General features: G+C 38.4%; 1 protein-coding gene across 5 annotated transcripts in view; it reads left to right on the forward strand.

Moving 5' to 3' along the window:
- Positions 1-25,074, forward strand: part of ADAMTSL1 (ADAMTS like 1) — a 398,738-nt gene that overhangs the window by 274,129 nt on the left and 99,535 nt on the right. For all 5 annotated transcript variants that reach the window (XM_032676082.1, XM_032676083.1, XM_032676086.1 and 2 more), the window contains 6 exons: positions 3,376-3,487; positions 4,089-4,227; positions 10,951-11,001; positions 13,978-14,182; positions 15,397-15,544; positions 19,489-19,573. In XM_032676082.1, the coding sequence (XP_032531973.1) occupies positions 3,376-3,487; positions 4,089-4,227; positions 10,951-11,001; positions 13,978-14,182; positions 15,397-15,544; positions 19,489-19,573 (740 nt within the window). The remainder of the gene's footprint in view (positions 1-3,375; positions 3,488-4,088; positions 4,228-10,950; positions 11,002-13,977; positions 14,183-15,396; positions 15,545-19,488; positions 19,574-25,074) is intronic.

Below are 25,074 nucleotides of genomic sequence, written 5' to 3' on the forward strand. Positions count from 1 at the left end.
ACACAAAAGAGAGAAATGGTGTCTTTCCTCCTCCCCCCTGCCAACAACTGCATAAAATAAGAACATCTTTTTGAATACACTTTTCATAGCTTAGTTTTACAAATAACATTGATAATTACTGCTGGTTATGACTGCTGGTTATAAACTGCTGATTAAATTTCAAAACTGTCCAAATAAACTTACTGTAATTTTGTAGGGCAGTCCATGTGTTCTTCAGTGAACAGAGTTTTGGAGCTATAGGAAAAACTACAAAATGCAAAGGTGAGGTCAGATCTTGCAGTCTCTTGTTCACAGGACAGATTAGAACAATCAAAATAACTCTAAAATATTACACATGTTTTGTGTTCAAATTTTTATCTTGTTTTTGTGCAGCTTTCTGTGGATATCCCTCAAACCGAAGTTTGTCAGCTCTAAACTTCACCTGGGCAACAGCTTGTACCTCTGTTGCACCATCCCAGTCATTTACAAAGTCAATTTAAAAAACAGTGTAAACGTGATGATTCTTTTTTTCCAAGGTCTTTCTACAAGAAAAACAATATCTCTGTTGAGAGTGACTGTAGGCTAGACAGTGGGTATTCTGAGGTCTCTAGATTTAACCTGCTCATTATATGACTGAATTATATGACTTATGTGACCTCTTGGCTCTCATTAATTGACAAGGGCTGCTGTCTTGTTAGGAATGCTCCAAATTCCCTTGAAACCTAGAGGAAGTCAAGGATGATCTGTTGGTGCAATGCACAAATGCAGGGCTGAGTGCTCTGCAAGATCTGAGTACTTCTGCCTTCTGCTATTAATAAATTTAGATAGGATTTTATTTGGGAATACAATAATCAGTTGCCATTTTTTCTAGCTCAGTAACCTAAGGATGCAAAACTAACTGTTAGTTAAAAGGCTAACTTAAGATTTTTAAGTGATGACCATCTGTTTTTGAAGCTTCAACTTTTCTCACTAGCAGGATGTTTCTAATAATGCAAGGGTAAAAAATTCCTCATACTAGCTGAGGGATTTGGCCCTGTGCAGCCAAATCAGGACATTTCTTACAGCATTTAGCTATTAAGTCTCACTCTGAGTTTTGCAGGGCTCAAGCAGTCACTGATGTTTTCTCCTGTATAAAGATCTTAGCTTTAACAAACTGTCAAACAAAATCAAAAGTAATGTTTTGCTGTGTTGAATCACCATATATTGTTCCTCTTCTGCTTATAGTACTCCTTAGAAAAAAACAAAACAATACTGTGTCTGCTTCTTTCATTTGCTGATTTTGTATCATTTTTGCTTGTGGCTGGGGTTCACTGTGATACTTTCCCATCTATGTTGTTATCATGGCTCTATGAGTGACTCCTATGTTAGGCTGGAAAAGATGTATATCTGTCTTTTCTCTGTGTCAGAACAGGTAGATAACTGCAGACATGCAGGAGTAGTCTGCAGAGAGAGGAACTCTTCTTTCTTCCTGATTTTTTTTTTTAATGCAAAGTCTTTTTTCTTCCCTTCCTTTTATAGTAGGCTCTGTGTGAGCTCTTGGTTTGTGCTTGATGATTCACTGCAGACTGTACTGCTGAGTAGATCTTCTGAGTTTAGGAATCACTGGTGATCCTTAGAAAACAGAGTAAAAGCAGAATTCTCCCCAGTGAATGCCTCTTCTGCACATTCACATCAGAGACCTCCCTAAATGGCTTCCAGCACGACAGAAGAATTTTCTCGGGAGTGCTTCAGGCTTCATGAGCTGAGAAAGACCCATCTGAAGTGCGTAGTTAAAGCAGCATCCTCTCACAAGGAATTAGATATCCTATTTCTGACACGCAGACTCAAATAATATTAATCTGTGCAAAAGGCCTTCCATTTGCCGAAGCAGTAGTATTGCTACAGCTGCTTTTTTTTTTTCCTTTTGGGAATTTACATCACTGCTTAATTAGAAAAGAGCAGCCTTAGTCTCAGTGGACCAGACCTCTTAACACCCATAAACATTTTTGCCCTCCTCCTGCTCTTCAAGATATACTTTGATTTGTAATCATGTTTCTGTCCATCTACAGGGAAAACAAAACAACCCCAAATTTCACAGGTCATCTCAATGTGTCATATTTTTGCTTCTGTTTCACAGACCACTCTTTGGCAGTGTCTCTTGGTGTTTGGAAAGAGAGAAAAGGAAAGTCAGTTTGAAAAATGGTCTTTCCAAAACTGAGAAACTTGTTTGAAACATGAGAGGAAAAAAAAAAAAAAAAGGAGGCAGCAGCAAAATACTTTAAGCTGTCTGATAAAAAGAACAAGGAGGATTGCACCTGAGAGTACCGGTACTGTCTTGGAGAAGGGTCCATCTTTTTTAGTTGTGATTTGGCAGTTTTCTCTACTGTGATAGCATCATGTCACTGATGCAGAGATGCTCAAGCAACACTGAGGCACTATGTTCTGTGACAAATAACCAACTAGGAGAGGCTTTTTGTTCTTCCCTTGTCAGCTGTTCATGCAGAGCCTTAGATAAAAGGACAAGTGAAATCCTGAAGAGATTTTGAAGCCCTCATAGCTGTACAGATACCAAATAGGAAGGATTTTTTTACTGGGCCAGGTGCAAGTGGTGCTACTTTAGCAGTGTGAAGGTCTTATTGCACTCCTGGCACTACAAACTCTTGTTTATGTAGGAAATCCATTCAGCACACATAGTGCCAGAGGCCTACTAGCTCTTAAGCTCAGGTGACTTAAAAGTTGGCAGTACTTGTAGGTTCTGAAGATGTCTTTCCAAATGTGCTCTTAGCTCCAACCGAGAGTCCGCACCTATGACTGAAAGAAGCATTTTTGCAAGCAAAATAAAATAAGCAGGACAGACTTATAATAATGACCGTACCACAAAGAAAATGAAAAAACCTTCACTTCAGGAAAAAAAAGTCTAGAATTAAAATTTTTATATTATTTATGTGTCTCACAACACAGCCTCCCATTTTTTACTCTGTACTGTCAATATATTATACCTAGTCTTCAAATGTTCTTTGGGAAATATTAGAGATCTAAGATCCAAGTCCATGTGTCAGGGACAGCAGATAATGATAGGTAATTTTCTGATGAAGTAAAGATCATTCCTCTGTCTCTGTATCCTTTGTCTCTGTAAAGTTATTCAGGAGCGCTAACCATGCATTTGCATTCGCTCTTTCAGAACATGGTCTCAATAATAGTCACTGATTATGCCCAGAAATTTATTTGACTGTGTTTTCCAATAAAGATTTTGCTACCAATCTGTGATTCGTTTTGTGTATTTCATTTTCCTATTGCAAAGTGTATCTGGTATTTCATGTAGCTGCAAGATGTCTCATACCTGCAAGATGCACGTGGCAGAATACTTCTTCCCAGCATTTACATCAGTTTCACTCTTTGATGTTACCTCTTTTTCAGATTCGTTATGCTGGTGCTGCTGACAGTTCAGTTCAGTTCATCTTCTATCAGCCTATCATTCACCGATGGAGAGAAACTGATTTTTTTCCTTGTTCGGCATCCTGTGGAGGAGGTAATGAATTACCACTGTAATCCAAAAAGTCATTTGCATACAGGACCTGTCCCAGTTGCTGCCCTTGGTTTTGGATCTTTAAAATGGGCAAAATCTGAAAATGAAAATAGTTACAACTAAATTAAGGGAGTGATTTAGCAACATGGTAGTAGGTTGTAGTTTTTTAGCATTGTGCACACTCCATACATAAAGTACATCTTGATATCCACGTCTGCATTTAATGCTACAGCTGTCAAACATAAGGGCTGATGGGATTTGGGCCTGCTTTGGAATCACAAGATGTCTCCATTTGTTCCCTGTCTATATTGAAACTGAGGGCACAACTGTTGATGATCAAGAAACCTCAGCCTTTGATTTTTCTTTTTTTGTTCTAGGCTTTGGAATTTTTGTTTGACCATACTGGTTATCTTTTTGTTTCCTACTACATGTGATTTACATTGCTGTTTTCAATCTAGTCTGTAAATCAACAGCTGTTATGTGCAAAAGCACTGAAGCAAACTGAAATTAGTTTGCTTTTTACCAAATCAGAACTTGGATGCATTTCAGAGAGAGACAGGAAGAGCACCACATCTCATATTATTTGTTCCACTGTGTATTGCAGGTTATCAACTGACATCTGCTGAGTGTTTTGATCTGAGAAGCAACCGGGTAGTGGCAGATCAATACTGCCACTATTTTCCTGAAAATGTCAAGCCAAAGCCAAAACTTCAAGAGTGTAATCTGGATCCTTGTCCTGCAAGGTCAGTCAGCTTGAATTTTAAAAGAGGCTGAGGTCTAAAGGAGTAAAAGTAGGAAAATATTCTGTTGCTGTTGCACACAATGGCATTTATCCTATATAATGCAACCTCTTTCTCATCTGAAAATGCACTGTGTAGAAGAACATCTCTGTTTAGCACCTTCACCATTGCAAGGACTGATTTGAAATGGTTGTTTCTTCCCTTCAAAATGCATTTTGCCTCATTAATCATTACAAAGTACAAGAAAACAAATGGTCCATGATTCCATCCCCATGATCAGCATGTCTCTTAAGTGTTAGTAAGATGGGAAAAACTCTTCTTCAGTAAAAATGTTGTCGGAAAATTACTGTCATCACAATTAGAGGAATTATTTTTATGTGTTTTTTTTTTTAAACATCCTCCTTAATAAAAAGCTTAGTTGCAGCTATGGCAGCTTGTAAGAATGTAATAAGTACATTTTTTCTAATTATCAATATTCTTTTGCTCTGCACAAAAGTCTCCTCCCTGCTACCCCCCAGAGTCACAGAGTGGGTAAAGTTGGAAGGGATCACAGTGGGTCATCTGGTCTGATCTCCGTGTTCAAGCAGGATCATCCTAGAGCACATTACACAGGATTACATCCAGGTGGTTCTTAAGATGTTTAGATTTACCTGTCACATGAGAAAGTAATTTTATGTAGTTGCTTTATTTATTTATTTACTTTTTAATTCTAAGCTACTTTTTAAAAAAAATACAGTTCTGTGTCAAATATTTTTGTAATTTGCCTTTTGGAATTTATGGATATTTTTCATACTTTTCTCAATGATTTTAATTGACATATTCTCAAATGGTAAGATAGATGACTGCACAGTGCATGGGAGGAAAGGGAGAAGAAAAATAACAACTGGCAGATGTCAGAAAGCAATTTTTGTTTTATATAAGACACACCAAGGCAAAGTTGTTGGGGGAGAGAGAGTCATTTAGAAGTACAGCTATGCCATCCCAGGGTACACACTGTAACAGAGAGGAATTGGCTTTTTGGAAACATCCTCACAGAATGCCAAATTGCAAATGATAACACCTATTTCAGGCACTGTGAAGAGATCAGTTTTTAGCAGTCTATGGCAATGATAATTAAATCATGTGTTGCTTAGAACTTGAAATCTCTGCACCTTGAACAAGTCATTTTTTATAAACATAAGATACTATTGTACTGAAAAGAGGTGCTGTTTAAAGCAAGAAGTTTTTCTGGAGGCTGACACCAAAAGACAGCTTTCTCAGCAGTCCTTTTTGTTAAGTAGGTTTTTTTAAGTATCCACTTAAATGTTTAGGTAGGGACATTGGCTTTTACCAATCTGTAAAGTACTAAGACCATATGAAAGAATATATAAATACAAAGAATGTGGTAGTTCTTCAAGATTCACACTGATAACCTGATAAAATGATCAGAATACTACCTATATATCAGGACTAAGCATGGTGCTCCAGATATGTAACTCATACTGGTATTGCAACTGGGAATTATACTCAGTGCAAAAATAGGCATTCAAAAACCAATGTTGCCTGTACCTGTAGATGTCACCTACTCCAGCTCTGAAGGGAAATAGTAGTAGTTTTACAGAATACCACATGGAAGCATTAAGGGATACCATCTCTCTGAGGACCTCAGTAACTGTTTCTCAACATAGAAAGTGTTCTTGTAGCACAGGGAGATAATGCCACAATGTGGCATCTTCAGAGAGCACCTAAATCCAGTATCACCCACCTTGGTGTCAGGATTTGTAGTGTTAAAGTGGAATCTTTTTCTCAAGCCTGTCGTCTGTCCAGTGATAATCATAGCTCTCATGAATATGCTGGCTTGGATGCTGAACTGTTTACTTCTGTGGTGAACTTTTTCATGTCTTCCCAGTGTTTCCGTTCACTTAATGAATTAGCTGTCCACAGCCAACTTAAGCTACTGCAACTTTTTATTTTTATTTTTATTATGTGCTCATTACTAATAATATCTTTAACATAATCCAGACCATTGCTTAGATGGCACACTCCCTGCCATGCAGATCATTTACTCTCAAGTCTGACAGATTTCAGTGAAGGCTTAAGTCTGGGCTGTGTGAGTCCTTGTCATTGTTTGAGAAACCCCAAAATCCAGTTCCCTAGTCTAAGCCCCCTCCCACATCTCAACCTAATGTGAGATGGGTTTTTCCAGACGAAACACACCAGACTCCAAAATGGGGGAAATGGAATATATTACAATGACATTATAATTATACACACGATCACAACTATCTCTACCATGACATATAGTATTTACAATGGATCAGATCTCTTCTCCCCTCCAAATAAAAGTCCAGGAAGGAAAGAAGGACAGATCCCTTCCAGTCTCAAAGTAGGAGTCTTTTCTAAGGCAGCAGGTCTCCTCATCTCATGCATGCAGCAGTAACTGGATTGTTGTAGCTGGATCTCTGTTCAATACACACAAGGGGGTCTCCAAGCCCCTCGGTCCAAGCGAAGGCCTCACCTGTGGACTGCCAGCAGGGACAAGACTCACGTCACCACAGGTATATCACGAAATGCAGGGGCATCTTCGTGAAAGTCCCTTCCTCAGGGGATTCAAATTCCCCTTTGCAGAGCTCCATGCTCTGTCTCAAGGCAGCAGGGGGGGGTGAAGCCCTCCTCCACATTCCTCTCCATCCCGGTCCAGCTTCCCAGGACGCTCTGAGCTTCTCAGCTCCTCTCTCTCTCTCTGGTGCTGCATGTCCAAAACTGCTCTCCAAAATAGGAGTCCATCTCCCTCTTTTTCTCAGAGGGATCAAAGGAGTTTTAGGGGGGTCTGGTATCAGTTCTTACCCCCAAAAACTCTGTCACTCAGCTGCTGGCTCTCTTTTTCCCGTCTCTCCTTCCAGGAGTCTTCTCTGCAGTGCTGCATGTTGTTCCTGCTGCTCCTCCGGTTCAGGTCTTATCTATCTTGGCTCTCTGCCAGTCTCTGGACGCTGCGTCTCTGCTTTCTGCTCTGTCTCCGCTGCCCAGTTTGGAGAAAACATCTCCTGGCTTAACTACAGACACTTAGTCCAGTCTAACACTGTTCCAAGTCTTTGCAGACCCCCCCCCCCGCCCCAGCCAGGGGCTGGGAGGCCCCAGAGGCCCCGAGGGGCTCAGAGCCCCTTCCTTGTGGCTCTACAACATGGCTACTTCTTCTAACAACCAAAACTACAACTTGTCTCTTCCGGTGCTTGTGATATGTTTACATTTTTTGCAGGAGCGCCCGCCCACTGGGCAGAACTTCAAAACTTCCAGGGGTTTCCACCCCTTGGGGGTTACCACTTTTCTTAGCCTCTGGGGGGAAAACAAGATCCAAACCACTACAGTCCCCTTCAGGAAAGAGGTGTAATAGCTCCAGCCACCTGGGACACCAGCAAACCAGCAGCAGGTGCCCCTACTCACTCCTGTCCTCGGCACATCGTCCTCGTGCGGGGTCACACCACTCTGAGGCATCTTGGGGGTAGATGTCCTATCTCTCTGCTGGCTCCTCTCCCAGTTGTAGCACCCATTCCCCTACTTGGCTTGACAGGTGTCCAACCTGAGACTTGCCAGGATGCAGGAGGGGAAGGTGGGAAGGGCTGGCACCTTGTCAGAGGGAGGGAGTCATTAGGGAGGTACAGGAGAAAGGCATTCACACTTGTCACCTTTGCTAATGGGGGTAGCTGAAGGAGAAAAAGGAGCTATTGGGGAAGAGGACATCAAACATGACTTTCAAGAAATGCAGCTGCAGACAGTCATCCCAGGGGAAAGCAGAATGCTTGCAGAGGTGGCAGACCTGGTTGCAGCACTCCCACCTCTGGCACGTGCAGCTCCTGCTCCAGCCATACATGTCCCTTGAAGGGCAACTGTGCTGAGGCTGCCAGCATTCAGGAGGAAAACAAAGCAATCTTCATGCTGTATGACAGGACTTTTTGGTCTGAAAGGCATGGGAGATTTCAGACATAGGAGACACAGCAGGTCAACAAAATAATTTGCTTTGTACTTCTGCTTCTGCCAAAACTCTAAGTATTTTGTGAATGAGTCCTATTAGCTACTTGCACATATTTCAGCGAAGGAATTGTAATTTCCTCTGTTCATTTAGCACAGCATCTGCTTTGCATTGGCTCAGTAACATACAGCAAACAAAGCCCATAAAGTAGATCTCTTCCATCTTTTTTATAGGAGTATGATGGTAGATTCATGGAATTTAGATCACTTTGTCCAGTCAAAAAGTAATGATTCACTAAAGTAATCTCTAAGATTTTTTTTAATGTGTTCACTTAGTCTTGAGGTTTTTTTCTGGAACACATACAAAAACCCCACACAAGACTAGCTAGAAAAGATACAGTTGTCATTAATGATACAATGACCACATGTTCTTCTGTCTTATCTTTAAGCCATTTTTTTTGAAAAGTCATAAATTAAGCTATTGTGTATTATTGTAGGAGTCTTGTGATTACATTGCTGTGAATCACTGTCTTGCAGTTACAGAATGAGAGCTTTTGGCAGGCCCTCACATATGCACAAGGATAGTGTCACTAATTCTGTGAAGCTCGATACTGTTTACAGAAGTGCAGTTTATGTATGTAGAATTCTTTGAGGGTCAAACCTTTCCAATGAAAATATTAATTTAGTGTTTTTAACATGCTATTTCATATTCATAACAGTGTTTCGATATGGTATGGTTATTTCCATCTGAATGGTCTTGGGAATTATGCATTCTAAAACATGTAGACCTGGATTATGCATACAGATCATGTTTGTTAGAAAGAATTTTTCACTGCAATGAATGAGAAATATTTTGAAATCTGTTTCTTTCTTAGACAGTAGATGCTTTTATAGTGTAATTATTTCATTTTGAACTTGGTACCTAAATATTTTTTTTCCAACTGCTTTTCAGCAAGCTGATGAGCTGGAAAGTGCAAAGGCTTCAGAGTGGAACTTCACAGCACTGCTGAAAGAGTCAGGAAAACAGCAGATTTCCAAAAGCATGGACAAAAAAAATCTCAGAAAAAGTTCCTTTCCATCTTCTTAAAATATGCAATTTTTCTTAAATTCTTCAAGCATTTACCCATGAAGCTAAGTCTGAAGAGACTTCTTTCCTGACCGTTGTCTAAATGACCCATTTGTCTTGTCCAAAGTTTCCCAGTGCCAGAACTACCTCTTCTAGCTTTTGGGATTTTTGTGGGGACAAGCAGCTCTCCAAAGATGCAAATATGCGCACTCGTGCAGAGGGTTCCTTTGACTGCAGAGGCTGCTGCTCTTAGAAGGAACTATCTAGTCCCCATTACGCATTTGCAGGTCTCCAGCTCCTTCTTGTTCTTCAGCTGGAAAATTCCAGTGCACTGACCTGGTGCTGACTCCTTGCTGTGAAAACACAGTGGGATCGATTCTTCTGTCCAGGACAAGTTATGCACATAAACCCCCTATTGACTGAGAGGAGAAGAGACCCCTTCAGCCTTAGCCTGACAAAACTTCTTTAAATGCTTACAGCATATTTTAGTGAACTGTGTTGAGGATGGAGAATACTTTCTCCCTTTCCCCTTCTTTGCTCCTTCCCCCTTGCAGAAATTCATAGCAGCATACCAGCACCTCTCATCTGTAAAGGACTCCCAAAACCCACCTTTTTTCTTGACATCCAGTTTCATCTCTCCATAACTTGGGTAGGGACACACTTTTTATTTCAGTGCAATTGGTATTCACTCTTCAATGGTTCCACCCACCTGCCCTATCCAAATCCCCAGGTGGCTTTGGTGAAAATGATGATGATTGAAGTGCTCTGAGATCATCTGTTTGATGTTAATAGATATGCCTAAATTGGGAGAATAATGGTTAGAATTATTCTGAGTCAGAATTTACAAAAAGTGCGGATAAAATATGAAATTCCGGACTAGTAATTCGGTGAGACCTTGTAGTTGTCAACAAGACAAGTCACATCCATCTTACGCGTAACTGGCATGATAATGTTTCAGATGATTGCTAATTTTGACCTATACTATTGCTTTTTATAACCTTTAGATGTTATATTATTTAGATATCGTACCGATAACACTACAGCAAAGCAAGCCAATCAGTCACAACACCACAAAAAACAAAGAAACAAAAAACAGTCTAACATGTTAATCTTCTCTCAAGCTCCTCATTTCTTCCAGGAAAAAAAAAGCAAATAAAGAGGCAGATCTGGTCTAATTTAAGATGAGGAAACAATAATTGCAGATTTGAATTCTTGCACAGTGTTTCCCCGAATTTCTAATCTTGGCTCCTATTAAAGCAGAAGTTTTATGTGAAGGGCAGAAACAACCATATAATAGTTTTAAAAGGGATTTGATCTAGAGCTCTCGGAAGCACAGATAAGTTCCCTTATTAAGCATAAGTATTAAGCATAGAAACATTGTTTTTATGCTAGGTAACAACACAATAAATTTAAATAATATTTGGATCACTTGTGGCAATGGATTGCTTCTTTGTCAAACAGTAATATATTTATAACAATGAAGTAGTAATCATTTTTTGAACAACTCAGAAACAACAGGATGGCAGCATAAGTTTTGTTTTAAATGACAGCTTAGGTAAAATATCTTGTTTGGCTGATTTGTAATACTGTAATACAAAAAGTTGTAAAACGTAATACAATATTGTAATATCAAAAGTTGTATAACGTAATCATTTAGTGTTTATTTTATTATGTATACCTTCTACTCAGAGGGTTGGCATTATTGTTCCTAACAGTGATGGATACAAGCAGATCATGCCCTATGACCTCTACCATCCCCTTCCTCGGTACGTAAAACAGTCAATCGGTTCTAGGCTTAACAAATACATTTTCTTCTTCTTTTTCTCTTCTCTATAATTCTGCTTTGCTCTCAAACTAAGTTAAAAGATGCTGCTTTTCTCTTGCTCTGAATTCCTACAGATTAACCTAGAGATGTTCAAGTGCTAACCTGTAGTAATAAATTCTGTCAATGCCGAACTGAAATTGTATTCTAGCTGAAGCAGAAATGCAGACTTACTAAGTATGTGGTCCCTTTCTTTCTCTCTTTCCTCGGCCCCCACCTCCGTTTTTCTCTTGCACTTTTCCTTTTTCTCTTTTACTTCTCTCTGAACAGGACTATAACCTGTTGCTTTGTAATTAACCAAAGGACTTTCCCTCTCTTCCCCCCCATAGTGCTGCTTCTTGAATGCTTATAAATTGTCAGATTTTGAGGTTTGACAGCATCAGTGTTGTGTTCTGATCCTACAAACCCATGCTAATGCCTTCCCTGGGGTCATTAATTCATTGACCTCTCTAATAAATAAGAAATCACAGGTGCAAATCAAGATATGATTTTTATTATTAATTATATCATAATTAAAATGTCTTTAATGTAAGATTTAAGATTCTCATGGAAATAATCAGATGAGTAATTATTCTTAAAACTGTGAATAAGATTCCTGATGATAAAAATGTTTGATAGTTGAATGATAATAACCTTTAGGTTTTGAAATACCATCTGGACGTGCACTAGTATTGTGCTGTTTCCTTCTTCATTGATTTATTGTGTCAGGGATTATGACATCACAGAAGGAACCCTGTAGGAAACTGCTAGTCTCATCCTGGTGAGGAAAAGACCTCCCTCAAACAGTGTCATGACCTAATACAGAGAGCTTTCAGCATCACTGTGCAAATGCAGTGCAGTGCAGAGCAACTTACTAGACAAGTGTTGTGACGGCCATTCGTGTTCACATCATTTATCAGTTATCCGTGCCATTAAGATCAGGCTTTTCTCTTCCTAGCTAAGTGCTTGTTGTTATGTACACATAGTCAGTATCCCCAGATATTTGTGAGATACACTTATGAAATATATCTCTGTATCTAATTCCTGTTTTCTGGGAAACACTTTTCTCTGTTCTTTATTTAAAAAAACCACCCACATGCATACTGCCAAGCCTCAGAAGTTAAACCCGCTTGTAAGGAATATGGAGGCTTTAACACTCTAGCTTTAAATAAAACAAAGTTTATTTCAATTGTGTACAAAGGACTTGAGCACTGATAAAGGACAGAGAATAATTTTATATCAGAGGATGATTCAGCAGTACTTAATAGTGTAGGGATTGTATTTAGGTAAAAAGCATTCTGAGCTGGCAGCTAGACGGAGGCATTTTTACTGCTGAAGAAAATCCAAAAATGAAGGATCAGAATGCCCTGCAGTATTTGGCTTTCAGCAATACTGAAAGAAAAAAAAAAAAACCAACATCCTTCCCTGAAAATGATCAAAAGCTGTTCTGGATTATGGTTTCATCCCATAACCGTCCCTTTACATCCACTCTCCCAACCTTATTGCTCTCCTTTAAATCCTTTAAATATGTAACTTATGATCAGCACAAAATGACTGCTGTGGCATGGTGTAAAAATGGTTTCACCACTCCTACTGGTAAGTCATAGTGTTAATCAGTGGTCTTAACCTTCATAAATGATTATTAGTATAAACCGTTTCACCGTGAGTTTTATGGTACTTTCAGCCAGTAGCCACGTGTAGGTAGTGCTAGGTGTACTGGAAAAGATAAGAATATGGTTGATATGGTGAAAAATCCGAGAGAAAAATAAACATTTTTCATATTGCTTGACAATCTTGGGGATTCTGTAATTGTTACTTAAAAAAAATATTTCCTTTGTTTTAAGTGGGAGAGAAAAAAATCCTCACCTTTCACATTTTTTTACTTCTTTCCTGAAGCAGAAAGTAGGCTTGGTATTTTCCACAACAACTATTCTTTGAAGTCAAAAAATGGAATCCTATGACCAAAATAATTACTTCAAACAGTATTTGTAATATCCTTATCAAAAGGACACTTGCCTTTGTGGAAAAAAAATGATTTTGTGAAATGTTTCCAGATAGGTAGAACATAGATACTTCTGTACCATCAGGCATGCACAGGATTATATAGGAATAGCCATACTGGATCATGAGAATGGTCTCACAGGCAATCTGTGGCAATGGCTTGAATATAAGAGAGGCAATACCAGACTATATTATGTGGACAGACACGTACGTATGTAAAGGAATACATACCTTATGGTATATCTATCACTAAAAAAAAAATAATTATTATTTTCATAGGTATGCATAGCCTTTCAGAACATATATGTTGTTCTTTGGATTTGTCATTACACTCTCAGATGGCACCTGTAGACAAAAAAAAGATGGTTTCTCAGTTCCTCTCACTGCCTTAATTGCAAGGAAACAAGGTACTTCTGGTTTATGCATCAGAGGACATATATCTTATCAGTATAGTTAGATCTTTTCAGTAATTTCGTCCCATTTTTTTTCTTTTTTCCTCTGCTGAGTTGCTTCCTTGGAAAAAACCACTGCCGTTTCCCTTCATTTTCTTGCAAAGGAGACATCAGCCTCAGAGCACACTGAGTTTCCAGTGATTTGTGACAAAGATTCCTCAGAATATGACAAATTGTGAAGATAATTTAATTCCATCAAGTAATAAAAAAAAGAAATTAGGTTAAAAGTATTTAGATTTTCTGTGGTAGTAGTAATTGGTTAGTGGGAGAGACGCTGTTCCATAATACTTATCTGTGACTTAAAGACACCATCCATGAGCATTCTTTGCTGCTATGGACACTTATGAAAATAGATATATGATTAATTTTTACTGACATTAATCAGAAAAGAAAATACACTTACAGATAGCAGTTTGTGCATTTTTGGGGTGCAGTTGGGGGTGGGAACAGCAACGGTTACTTTTCTTGATGCCTCTCTGTTTTCTCAGATGGGAAAGTACACCCTGGACTGCCTGTTCCTCATCCTGTGGAGGAGGCATTCAAAGCCGCAGCATCTCATGTGTGGAAGAAGACATTCAGGGGCATATCAGCCCTGTGGAAGAATGGAAATGCATGTATACTCCAAAGATGCCTGTTGTCCAGCCTTGCAATATATTTGACTGCCCAAAGTGGCTTGCTCAGGAATGGTCTCCGGTAATCAATTTAGCTTTGTTGGGTTTGTATTTACCACACTAGGAACATATCTGAAATTATAGTTTAGTGAATTTGTGGAAGTAGGAACATTCAGTGCTTTCTTTCCTTATTACCAACACCTTTGTTTTAAATTATGCTGTTTGTCTAACTAACTGCCAAGTAAACACTCTGGAAAAGTTTATTAAGATTAAGAAGAATGATGGGAAAATAAATCAGCTCTTTAATGTTAATTTGTGACCTTCTGCTAATAATAGACTGGGTATAAAAATGAAACGCACAAAAACCCCCCAGTAATCATGTAGTGGTATATCTTTATTACAACATTGGGACGTAAATTGAAATTCATTAATTGCTGAGAAATTTCCAGAAATACGTAAAGCTGTAAATTAGTCTGCAGTTTGACACTTGCACTTTTCTGTTCCTGATTTGGCTTTCCTCCCGTATGAAAGTAAATGTCTTTGAAATGTCCTTCTACAAAAGTACTTTGACTGTACATGAAGACGTATCTTGATTGTAGTTTCTCAACAAGTATATGTGTTTAGAAGCTAAGCTCACATACAGATGAGGTGTTCTTGACTGATTGCAAAGTGTTGGCTGATTTCTACATGAAAGCTGCTATCCAAGAGCAAAGAAATATTGGTGGTATCCATAGCCCTCCCCACTGGTTAGTAGTTTTGATCCCCTCAAGTGCAACCAATTCTGAAACAATCTGTACAGAGGGAAAAAATTGATAAACCATTGCAAAAACAAGTGATGCTTAAGAAAGTATCTGTGAGAAGAAAGTGCAAGAGTTTTCCATTCTGGTTAATACCTTGTTCTAAAAAACCTGAGTGTCACCCTGTTAATCTGTAAGCCCCAATACTTTGTCCAAGCAAAGCAGAGTGGCTCCAGATGAAACTGACAGGGTGTTACTGAGCATATCTAATATGGGACAGATGGCCACAAGCCACGTAGGCAACATTGCAGGAGTGGCACTGCAAGAGAAATCCAATGGCAAAATGTCCAAATCAAGTAAATGTTCAGAGCAAAAAGGCAAAAATTTCTGTCACTTTTATACCATATCCATAACTACCAAATATTATGAATACCTTATGTTCAAGCTTGGGTGTTTCTGCAGCATGTTTCTTGCTCTCTGATGTACACATAGTTCTGTTGCATATTCCCCTTTCACTCATATGATGTATCACACACACCTTTTCTTTTTTTTAATCCAGTGCACTGTGACCTGTGGACAAGGACTCAGATACCGTGTAGTCCTTTGCCTTGATCACAGAGGAATGCATACAGGAGGCTGTAGTCCTAAAACAAAGCCACACATAAAAGAGGAATGCATTGTATCCACTCCTTGCTACAAACCCAGAGGTAATGAGACAGAAGGATTCTCATAAATTTTTCAGAGCTCTTCAATTTTCAACAGTTTTGTGTTGTTGCTGGCATCACTGTTTCTACCTGCACTGAGTTATGTTTTGCACCTGTCTGTTCCTGTGCCTGCTAGCAGCTTGAGTGGGTACTGACCTATTCCTCTTTCTTAAAAGCTTTGGGCTTTTCACTGTTAATTTGTGGTTCAGCAGACCAAGCAGTATAATTTTGACCCTATTGTGAGCAGATGCGACTTCACTGTTTGTGTCTGAGTTAAATTTGCCCTGTATTTTAAAATAAATTGAATATATAAATAATACCTATAATGCCTTATAAATGTAACCATAATTACCAAAGTGGCTGTTCAAAACTTGGAGCTTGAAATAGGTCAGAAGCAAGCATTGTATATCTCCTCACAAGGTCCCTCTTACTAGCTAGGCTGTAAAATTTGTCAGACTGCTAGGTTTGAAACATTTTATAACAAGGAGTATGCACAATCTGTATAGAAATATTTTTTTACTTGGGCCTCAGACAGATAGTAATACTGAGGTAAGTCCCTCGCATTTGATGAAAGAAGAAGAAAATATTTCTGCAGTTATTTGGAGGTTCTTATGGGATGGGAATATTATAAAGAGTCCTGGAGACGTGGTTGGATTAATGGCAGTGACTAGGTGCAGCAGATGAATGTATTTGACCATTGCATGGGATTATGCATGTATACAGCTCTATCGTTACCACCTCTGCGTGTGTCTGCTGACTCATGTATGGAAAATTTTGGGCTACAGTGATGCAGGTGAACTTAATTTTCCTGAATTGGAGACTTGAACTCTACCATAAGAAGAAAACAATTCCTGGGGAAAAAAAAAAAATTGCTATCCTGAAGCATATTAAGAGCACCTTTTATGAAGCCCCGTGAAATAAGATTGACCCGTGACCTCATACTATTCCAAGATGGAACAGTGAAATTTGGAGTTTTGATTTCTGCACTTGGTGGCTAATGATGGGCACACTTGCCAAGTTTCAAGATTCCAGTTTATCTGGACTATAAGAATCCACTGTGTCTGCCAGCCACCAGAATGGTGAAATCCAGACATAGGATCTCTGGAGACCCTATGGGTATGGCAATGGGTATGTTTGCACTGTATTTTACTGACCAACGTGAGCTCACTCCATCCGCCTTCCAAGATGTAAAAAAAAAACCAAGGCAAAAAAGGCCCTGTGATTGTGTTAGCATGACTCTGAGCATCATACAGAGGATCAGGGACTTTCAGCTCGTCCAGTTAGCTGCTTTATGGAGCTTTATAGATTTATAGTGTTCAGAACACAGGTAATGCAAGATCTGGTCAATCTGTATCGTACAGTCTAAGCAAAATGCAGTAAGACAAAAAAAAAATCATATGTTGGAAACCACCCACTACTGACTTCTGCATAGGGAACCTGAGAAGGGTACAAGATAAGCTTTGCTTGCTTGCGTCTCTCAAGAAGTATCTTCCAATGGGACTTGTCTGAGAATAAAGTAAATTGCTGTTTGCTGGAAGTCCACCCTTACAAGAGCATGGCATCTTTACCCAGGGCAAACTCTGTGCTGCCCTTTGCAGCACATACATCATTAATTTATGATTGTAGGCAGTTATTTCCTTCTTCCATTTTTTCACATGGGATGGAAAGTCCCTTGCGAAGCATACTGGCTTGCCTTGGTTTAGCTTTCCTCTTCATCTTTGTTCTGCAACACTCTCGCAGTTCTCCCTGTGGTAATGCAAGTGGTAATGTTCAAATACCCATGTAACTGTAACGAAGGCTGAATAGTGCTTTCAGAAGAGTTGGACCGCACAGTATCCAGAGGTGTCTTCCAATGCAAATTATTCTGTTTATATACTGGAGATTTATCCTTTTTATTTCACACATCTAGAGTTAAAAATTTAGAGCAGTAGAGATAGCAAAGTGCCTCTTGTCTATTGACCGTTTTAATAATTAGCCTGCTTTTGCCTTCTGCAGCTGTATTAACACAAAGCAGAAAACAATCTTCCTGGCTGAAGTAGCAAGGCAAAAAATATGGACATCTCTCTTCTTTTTATACATTGGGCTAAAAAGACATTAAAGATAAATAGTTCATATAATTTATTTCATTTTAGTTTATTCAAACACTAAGGCACTTTATCTTCCACCAATAATGGGGAAAAACAGGATATCACTGGATTAAGGAATGATTTTCAGTTTTAATAGGGAAAGTGTATTCATCTAATACGACTTTCTGTATAATATAGGATTTAAGCATTTTTACTGGTAGTGTTTTATGAAAAAAGAGATTTTACTTTAATTTCCAAAGGTAAAAATTCCTCCTTAGCTTATGCTAGAAGTGCTTTTTGTTCATTTTTCTGTCAAAGCATACTGTACAACATCAACATTTCTAATCCTCTAACAAATTTTACAGTGCAAATGATAATTAACTACACCTCTAAAATAAAGAAAAGTTATTTAAAAAGTCACATAACAGGCAGAAGCACACAAGAGCTTCTGCTTTTTAAAAGCACTTGCATCAAAGCAAAAAAGCACAGAAGTGAGATTTGGTTTTCCAAAACCTATAAAATAAACTGCAGAACATATAAATAGAAATTTCTCCGACATATTTTAGATGACAAATGTGGTAAAATACAGATTAAACTAAGAGCTGTGCTGGCAAATATTCATCCTTAAATTACTCTAATAAATATGTTAGAGTAAGAGCTTGGCATACTGTTTCTAAGATAGAGGCATAATAACTCTGTTACTGTCCCTTTTTATCTCAGTTAATAACTTGCTCCAAGGAAATTTGCATGACTAAAGTTCCAGTAGCTGTAAAGTCAAGTTGTAAGTTGTCAGTCCTCTATGATACAACTGACAGGTGGAAAATTTCATGTGTACATGTGAAATGTTCATTGTTACGTACAAGAGAGTCACAGAAAATTCCTAACTATTCTGAATGACATTAACCTGCTTCTGTTGGTGAGTATAAATCCATCATTATATAAACCCAAAAGGCTCAGGTGATTTGTGAGTGACAAATAGATTTGGTCCTGCTCAGTGATCTGTCTCACCGCCTTTTGTTTGTGCTTTTCCCCTAATCCAAGCCCGTGTTTTGTTGAAATGCAGAGCTCCTTCTCAAATTACAGTGCCGATTTGATGTTGCTTTATATCCTTGTAGAGCTAAAACAGCTCCACTGCTTTCAGCTCAATTACTCCACTTTAACATTGCATGAAAGTGGAATTGGGCTTGCAAAGCAACATGGCCCTACACTCCCCACAGCAGACCAGCTCATTACACTGTGCACACATTCTGGAGGACAAGAAAAGCAACCCCCCTGTTTTCCATAAGAAATGACAGAAAAAGTATCAAGCACATTTTTTTAAATCCATATAGCTGATGAACTGATAAAGTTGAAAAGCATAGATGGGCCATTTTATTAAGGTTTTTCTGTGGCATCACTCATCCAACCAGGGTTTTCTTCCTTTTTGTAATCTACCAAACCCAAGCTTAACATGTCTTCTGAAGTTCCAAAATTTAAAGGTAGACACACGGATGTTATACATTTTGCCTTTGCAGTATAATGGAGACCTATTACACTTGCAAGACTCCCTCCAAAAAGTACTTTCCAAAGTGCCTACTTTTACAGTCCAGTTGTAAAGTCTGAAAGGTGACTTAATTTGCCTTTCTGGCTTTAGGACACCATGGCCCTTCTTCCTGTAACACTGAAATATCTGGCCATATAGTCTTGTAAGCATTATAGTCCAGGTAATGGAAGAGTTTCTCTCTTCTGCTCTCATTTCTCTCTTTCTTCTTTGTGCTCAGCCTCCATGTGTGTGAAGTCACACATGCATCATATGCAAGGTTGGTGAGAGCAGGGAGGCTGTCACACATAGTGGTGTTACTGCATGCTTCCTATTTTCATGTACTTGTGCTTGCTTCATAGAGAAACTTCCTGTGGAAGCAAAGTTGCCATGGTATAAGCAGGCTCAAGAGCTGGAGGAAGGAACAGCTGTGTCTGAAGAACCATCGTAAGTCTTAAAAATTTGCTTACAGCAGATTCTCATTATGTGATCCCAAGAAATTGTGAATGCTCCCTCCCTGAAGGTGTTCAGGGAGGCCAAGTTGGATAAGGCTTGTAGAAACCTGGTCTAGGGACAGGTGGCATGGTGAAAGCATGGCAGGGGGGTTTAAACTAGAGGTTCTCTAAGGTCCCTTTCAACCCAAAGCATTCTGTGATGATTCTCTATGGAAATCTGGGGCTTGTACAGAACTAACACAGTCTCTTAGAGTGTAAAGGCCAAACCCAACCCTGTGGAAATCAATGGTATTAAGGCTGTATCATGCTTAGGTGTGAAGAGACAGATGTCAAGAGGTGAATGCAGATTCAATTTAAGCAAATATATATGTGTCTTATTTAAGGTCATTTACAAGAATATTATAATGAGAGTCTATCTACCTAAGTAGTTATGTGTTATCCATTACCACTGTGTCTTCACAACTCAGCACCTTTCTGTATTTCTGTATTACCATGAAGTAAGAGGTAAAACAAAGCAGGTAGTGATAATTACCTCTTGCCTCTTCCCCCAGAGAAAGACGTGGTAACAGGAAAAAAAAAAGAAAATAATTAATTTTAGCAGAAAATAAACTAGAAACTTGTGGTGTGTACCACACAAACCTCTAGCAATGAGGCTCAGAAATTAAAAATAAACTGTGATGATTATGTTTTGGAATTTTTTTTTTCTGAAACTGTGATAAACGCGTACTGTAATTACAACCTCTGTTCACAGCTTTAATAAATATCCAGTTCCTCATGTCTGAGCACATGGCATTTTTTATTGCAGTTGCAGCTGTGTATTAGACTAAAAAACATTGGGTTTTACGCAATATAACAGTTATATATATATATGCATATATATATAACAGTCGTATATGTAACTGTTAAGGAGTTTTGGCATGGTTAATCTGCATTTAAGTAATTTGAAACTGGAACACTGAAAGAGAGCTAGAGACATATGTAATAAGTCCCTCAAAATAAAAGAAAAATTATCCAGCTGCTATATGTATACATGCATACATGCATATAGACAAATATATGTATCTACATACATATACACATACAAACATACACATTAATATGTCTTTATATATATATTAGTAATGACTATCACATATAGTATAATGAGATGTTTAACTCTTTCCAGAGTTCCATAGATGTTATATGTTGATTCCTTCAGAGTCAAAGCCTAGAAACTTTGGTATTTGTGAATATGCTAATTTTTAATTTGTAAATTGCAGTTTATTTTCTTGTGATTTTCTTGTGACTATTCTAAATCACTTAGCTAAATGTACATTTACCAAACTGTAAATAAACCTTTAAAACATACATGAATTAGAATTCATACTGATGTGCTGTTATGTGGTCGTATCTGGAATAATTTGTTACACTAAGAAATTTTTTTATAGATTTTGTGAACAAGGCTGATTGCACTGTAGAAAAAGAGTGTAGTTATAACTACATATATATATTTGAGTATATGTAGCTTTAAATATTAACAAGAAAGTATTTGTAGAAAAGAGGTATAATCTGCAGGGGAAAATGAAGAGGCTTTTGTTTATCATAATGTGTATTTTAATAAAGTATTCTGGAAAACTTTATGGGTATATTACTTGTGATATTAAAACAGACCTTGAGAGATCTAAAGATAAAGGGGTTTAAGAACTTAGAATTGTTTTCAAGTGCAGCTATGACACCTCCTCATTTTATAGGTCACTGCTCTGCTACAGTACATGCCCAGTCCCATAAAAACACTCTTATCTTTTTTACCCCATCTAATGCAAGACTTCAGTGGTACCAGTGGAACATCAACATATCCATGCAGTGGGGCACAATCCAGACTAGATTCAGTCTGCCACAGGGTGACATTTTGTACATTTGTTTTCTCCCTGCAAGGCACAACTCTAGGAGCATTTCTAATCTTTATTTTAGACTAATGAGAAATCTTCTTGACATAAATGAAATTCAAGTACAGATTTTTATATGTATTGACTAACACGAAAAAGGGCACAAAGTCAGGGTCTTTACACAAACTGTCCCAAAGCTCAGAGATGCCTTGTGTTTAGTTTGGAATGGTTTTTAGTGATAAGGCATGAGACAGAAAACCAAATAAAACCTTTGAAAATTTAAGCTGAAAGAACCATCCATGCAATCCCCACCTGTATACTGTAACAGCTAGAATATCTAATCTGTTTCAGCAATCTTCACCAGTGAACTTCCACTTAAAATTGGTTTCAATGCCTCAGTATGAATAGGCTTTTTTCATTAATGTCTAACTTTAAACAGTTATTCATTTTAGATCCTGGTCATTAGATTGAAAAACTGTATGTAACAATATTAAAAAGGAGACAAAACATTCAGAACACACTAAGATACAAGCAAATGTCAACTTCAGTGCCAGCTTTATGGCATCACTTCTCATTTAGCTGTGTAGGGATTTTTAGCTATGTAGGTGAAGAACAAGATATATTCCATGATAGTGTACCTTTTGGTCTGTGCTCCTGCAGCTACGTAGAGACAAACTATAATACTCCGTGGCCCACCAATCTGACAGATGTCAGACTACCACCCATATATTTTGGCCGATAAATGATCGGTCCATGATGTAGGTTTATGGTAGTTTGAGGGTTCGAACAGCTAAGAGTTTTTTAATGTTGGATCAAGCACTAGCTGGTCCAGCTAGTGCCAGCTATTTTGCTGACTGTAGATTTGACTAACAAAATGCGACTCTCAACTTCTTACTGTCTTACACTTGAGCGTGTTGCAATGTGTTTGCTGTAAATATTTCAGAAAATGTACTGGGATTGTAGAAAAGAATTTTCATTATTGGTTTCCCCTCCTCTAAGAAAGCCATTTCTTTCCTCTGATCCCGTCTAGCAGAGTTGACTGAGCAGTGTCTGAGGAAGGAGTCGAGCTGGGCAGCCAGGATGAGCCCACACTCTTTCACTCAGCAGAGAGGGAACGATGGGTAGAGGAGGGGCAGCATGGAGGGGATGAGTAAAACTGGGGGGGACAGGGAACAGCAGATGGCCTCTGGTGGTATGGTAAGCCAGGTGCTGAAGAGGCAGAATTGTGTTCATTAGTGTGTTTACTTGAAGTTGCAATAATGGAAGTTTCTTCAGAGAAGCTATGCTTATGTAATTTTCCTGTTCACTCTGCATTGGTGCAATAATAACCAATTTTGTGACCCCGCTTAAGCAGACATCAGCCAGGATTCATTCTTTTCCCACACTTTATCTGAGGCTGTTCCAAAGCTTTCTTATGCCACCAGGTCGCTGACTGCCCCCATTCTCATCTACAGACAGGATCATTATTTGTAGCCAGTAGACTGCTCTTCTCCTACTACTGTGACCCTTTCTTCCTTATCATTCCTCAGGCAGAGAAAATAAACCTCATCAATAAGCAACTCTATTGTCCTGCTTAGCGTTTATATTTAATTAGAAGTTTAAGAGCTAAAACTGAAAATTTTCAACATATTTCTTCTATGCATTAAGTCCTCATATTTGTGAATCTCTGTATTACTGTCTTCTGACTTTTATGACTTTCTATTGAATATGATTTTTGTTATGAAATATACCGTGATTTATAAAGCTAAGTATTTCTTTTATACTATCCTTTCACCTGTAATTTGTGATAATTCTCTGATGTGTGCTGCTAAAGCACCAGATGCTCAGTTTTATTCCATCTGTGCATAGTGCCTTCCGTTATTTATATCTTCAGGAATTTCTAAATCAGGCAAGTTTTACAGTTGAATTTTGTCTGTATATGTCTATCTGTCAGTTGCCTTCCTCTTCTGTCAGTAATATCTGAATTTATTCCTGTTAACTGATTTTGACGGAAGTATAAAGTTACCACAGAGAATTTTACTCCTTAGTCAAACTTGGTTGATACTCTCCAGGAAATTCGGTCATACTATTTTCCACGTGTCACTGAACTAAATGACTGAGTAGAAGACTGACACCGTACAATTCCACAGCTGAAAGAAAGGTTTTTAAAGGAGTTTCAGTCCTTAACACATAGCAGAGAATCCATTTGGGCACTTCAAATATAAATCTATGTTAAATAGTTCTTCATTGGTTCTACTGCTCAGAGAATTAATTACAACCAGTTCAGCTACTTGAAGACTAGAGGGAATAGTTATGTTTGTGTTGTCTGACCTACTGTACCCCTAGATGGGATCAATTAAATATTAATTGCTGACAGAATTACTATGAAATACTCTATCTTGGTAAGAAAGTGTTGTAATCTATGTCATGACAAAGGTTTAAGGTGAGAAGGCCTTGCTGTCCTGTGTTGTTGTACATGTTTTCCTCCTGTTGCTGTCTGTCTCTGAAGTGACCATTCAGCAGGCCTTGGATCAGTGGTAGAGGGTTTCTTTAAAGATTTCTGCCTCTAACACTTGAAAAATGCTTTTGTATATTAACACCATATCCAGCCTTTAACATACTGCCATAAATAACCCTTGTGCTGGCCATAAAAAAAAAAAAGGAGGTGGGGGAGGACAAGGTAGAGGGCAAACAATAGTATCTGGATGCCAGATGGCACCATCATAGTGATGGGGCCAGTTCAGTGAAAAAAGAGAAATTCCTGGCATGCATCTGTGGGGGTGAAAAAGCCCTCAGGGAACTAGATGTGGACAGAGAGGGCAGTGTGGCAGGGACACCCAATATCTCTTTTAACTTTGCAGTAGGTATTTATGTTTCCAAAGACACATAAGCTATTTTATTTTGATTTTCCTTGTTGAACAGTTTCCATCATGATCTTTGTACCTGATTCACAGGTCGTAAGTTCAAAACTTCCTACTAAGGCTTTACTTTAAAGCATGTTATGATTGTTGGAATACCAAAAAAAAGGTAGTGAGAACATAAAGCTATAACAACTACTAGGCTTGTCCAGTTCAGAGTCATGCAGCGAAGAGGAAGAAGAAAGTTTAGGGAAACTTCTTCATATTAAGATCTAATGGCAAAACATTAAACTGTATATATGGTTGGTCAAACGGAAGATCAGCAATGCAGCAATGCAGAAAGGGGCATTCATGTGAACATGAATAATAGTTTATAAAAGTGTGAATAGTCCTTGCAAAATTGAGCTGGGCAAGCAGTATCTACCCAGTGTTCTTGTGTGGGTGAAATTCTGTAGACAACTTTTATTCATTTATACTTGCAGGTCTGTTGGATGTGCAGCCTGAAGGCTGGACTGTTGTGTGTTTCACAGTCTCCATATTTTGTACTGAATGCTTTACATACAAAGATAATAAGTTGGTTTTGCTATCATATTAAAATTTCCTTAAAATATACAGTGATTGTAGCATACTAGAAAAGCAATGAGCCAAAACCAGCTCAACACAACACCTGCAGGAGTCCATTGATATCAGTGTCATTACATTTCCTTTCTTCATATTTCTAGAACACATTATGCAGCCCATCAGAGGCTAATGTGCATATGACAAATGGTGCCACAGTCCCTTCAGCTGAA

The sequence above is a fragment of the Chiroxiphia lanceolata genome, chromosome Z (assembly GCF_009829145.1).
Source record: "Chiroxiphia lanceolata isolate bChiLan1 chromosome Z, bChiLan1.pri, whole genome shotgun sequence".
Taxonomy (NCBI): Eukaryota; Metazoa; Chordata; class Aves; order Passeriformes; family Pipridae; genus Chiroxiphia; species Chiroxiphia lanceolata.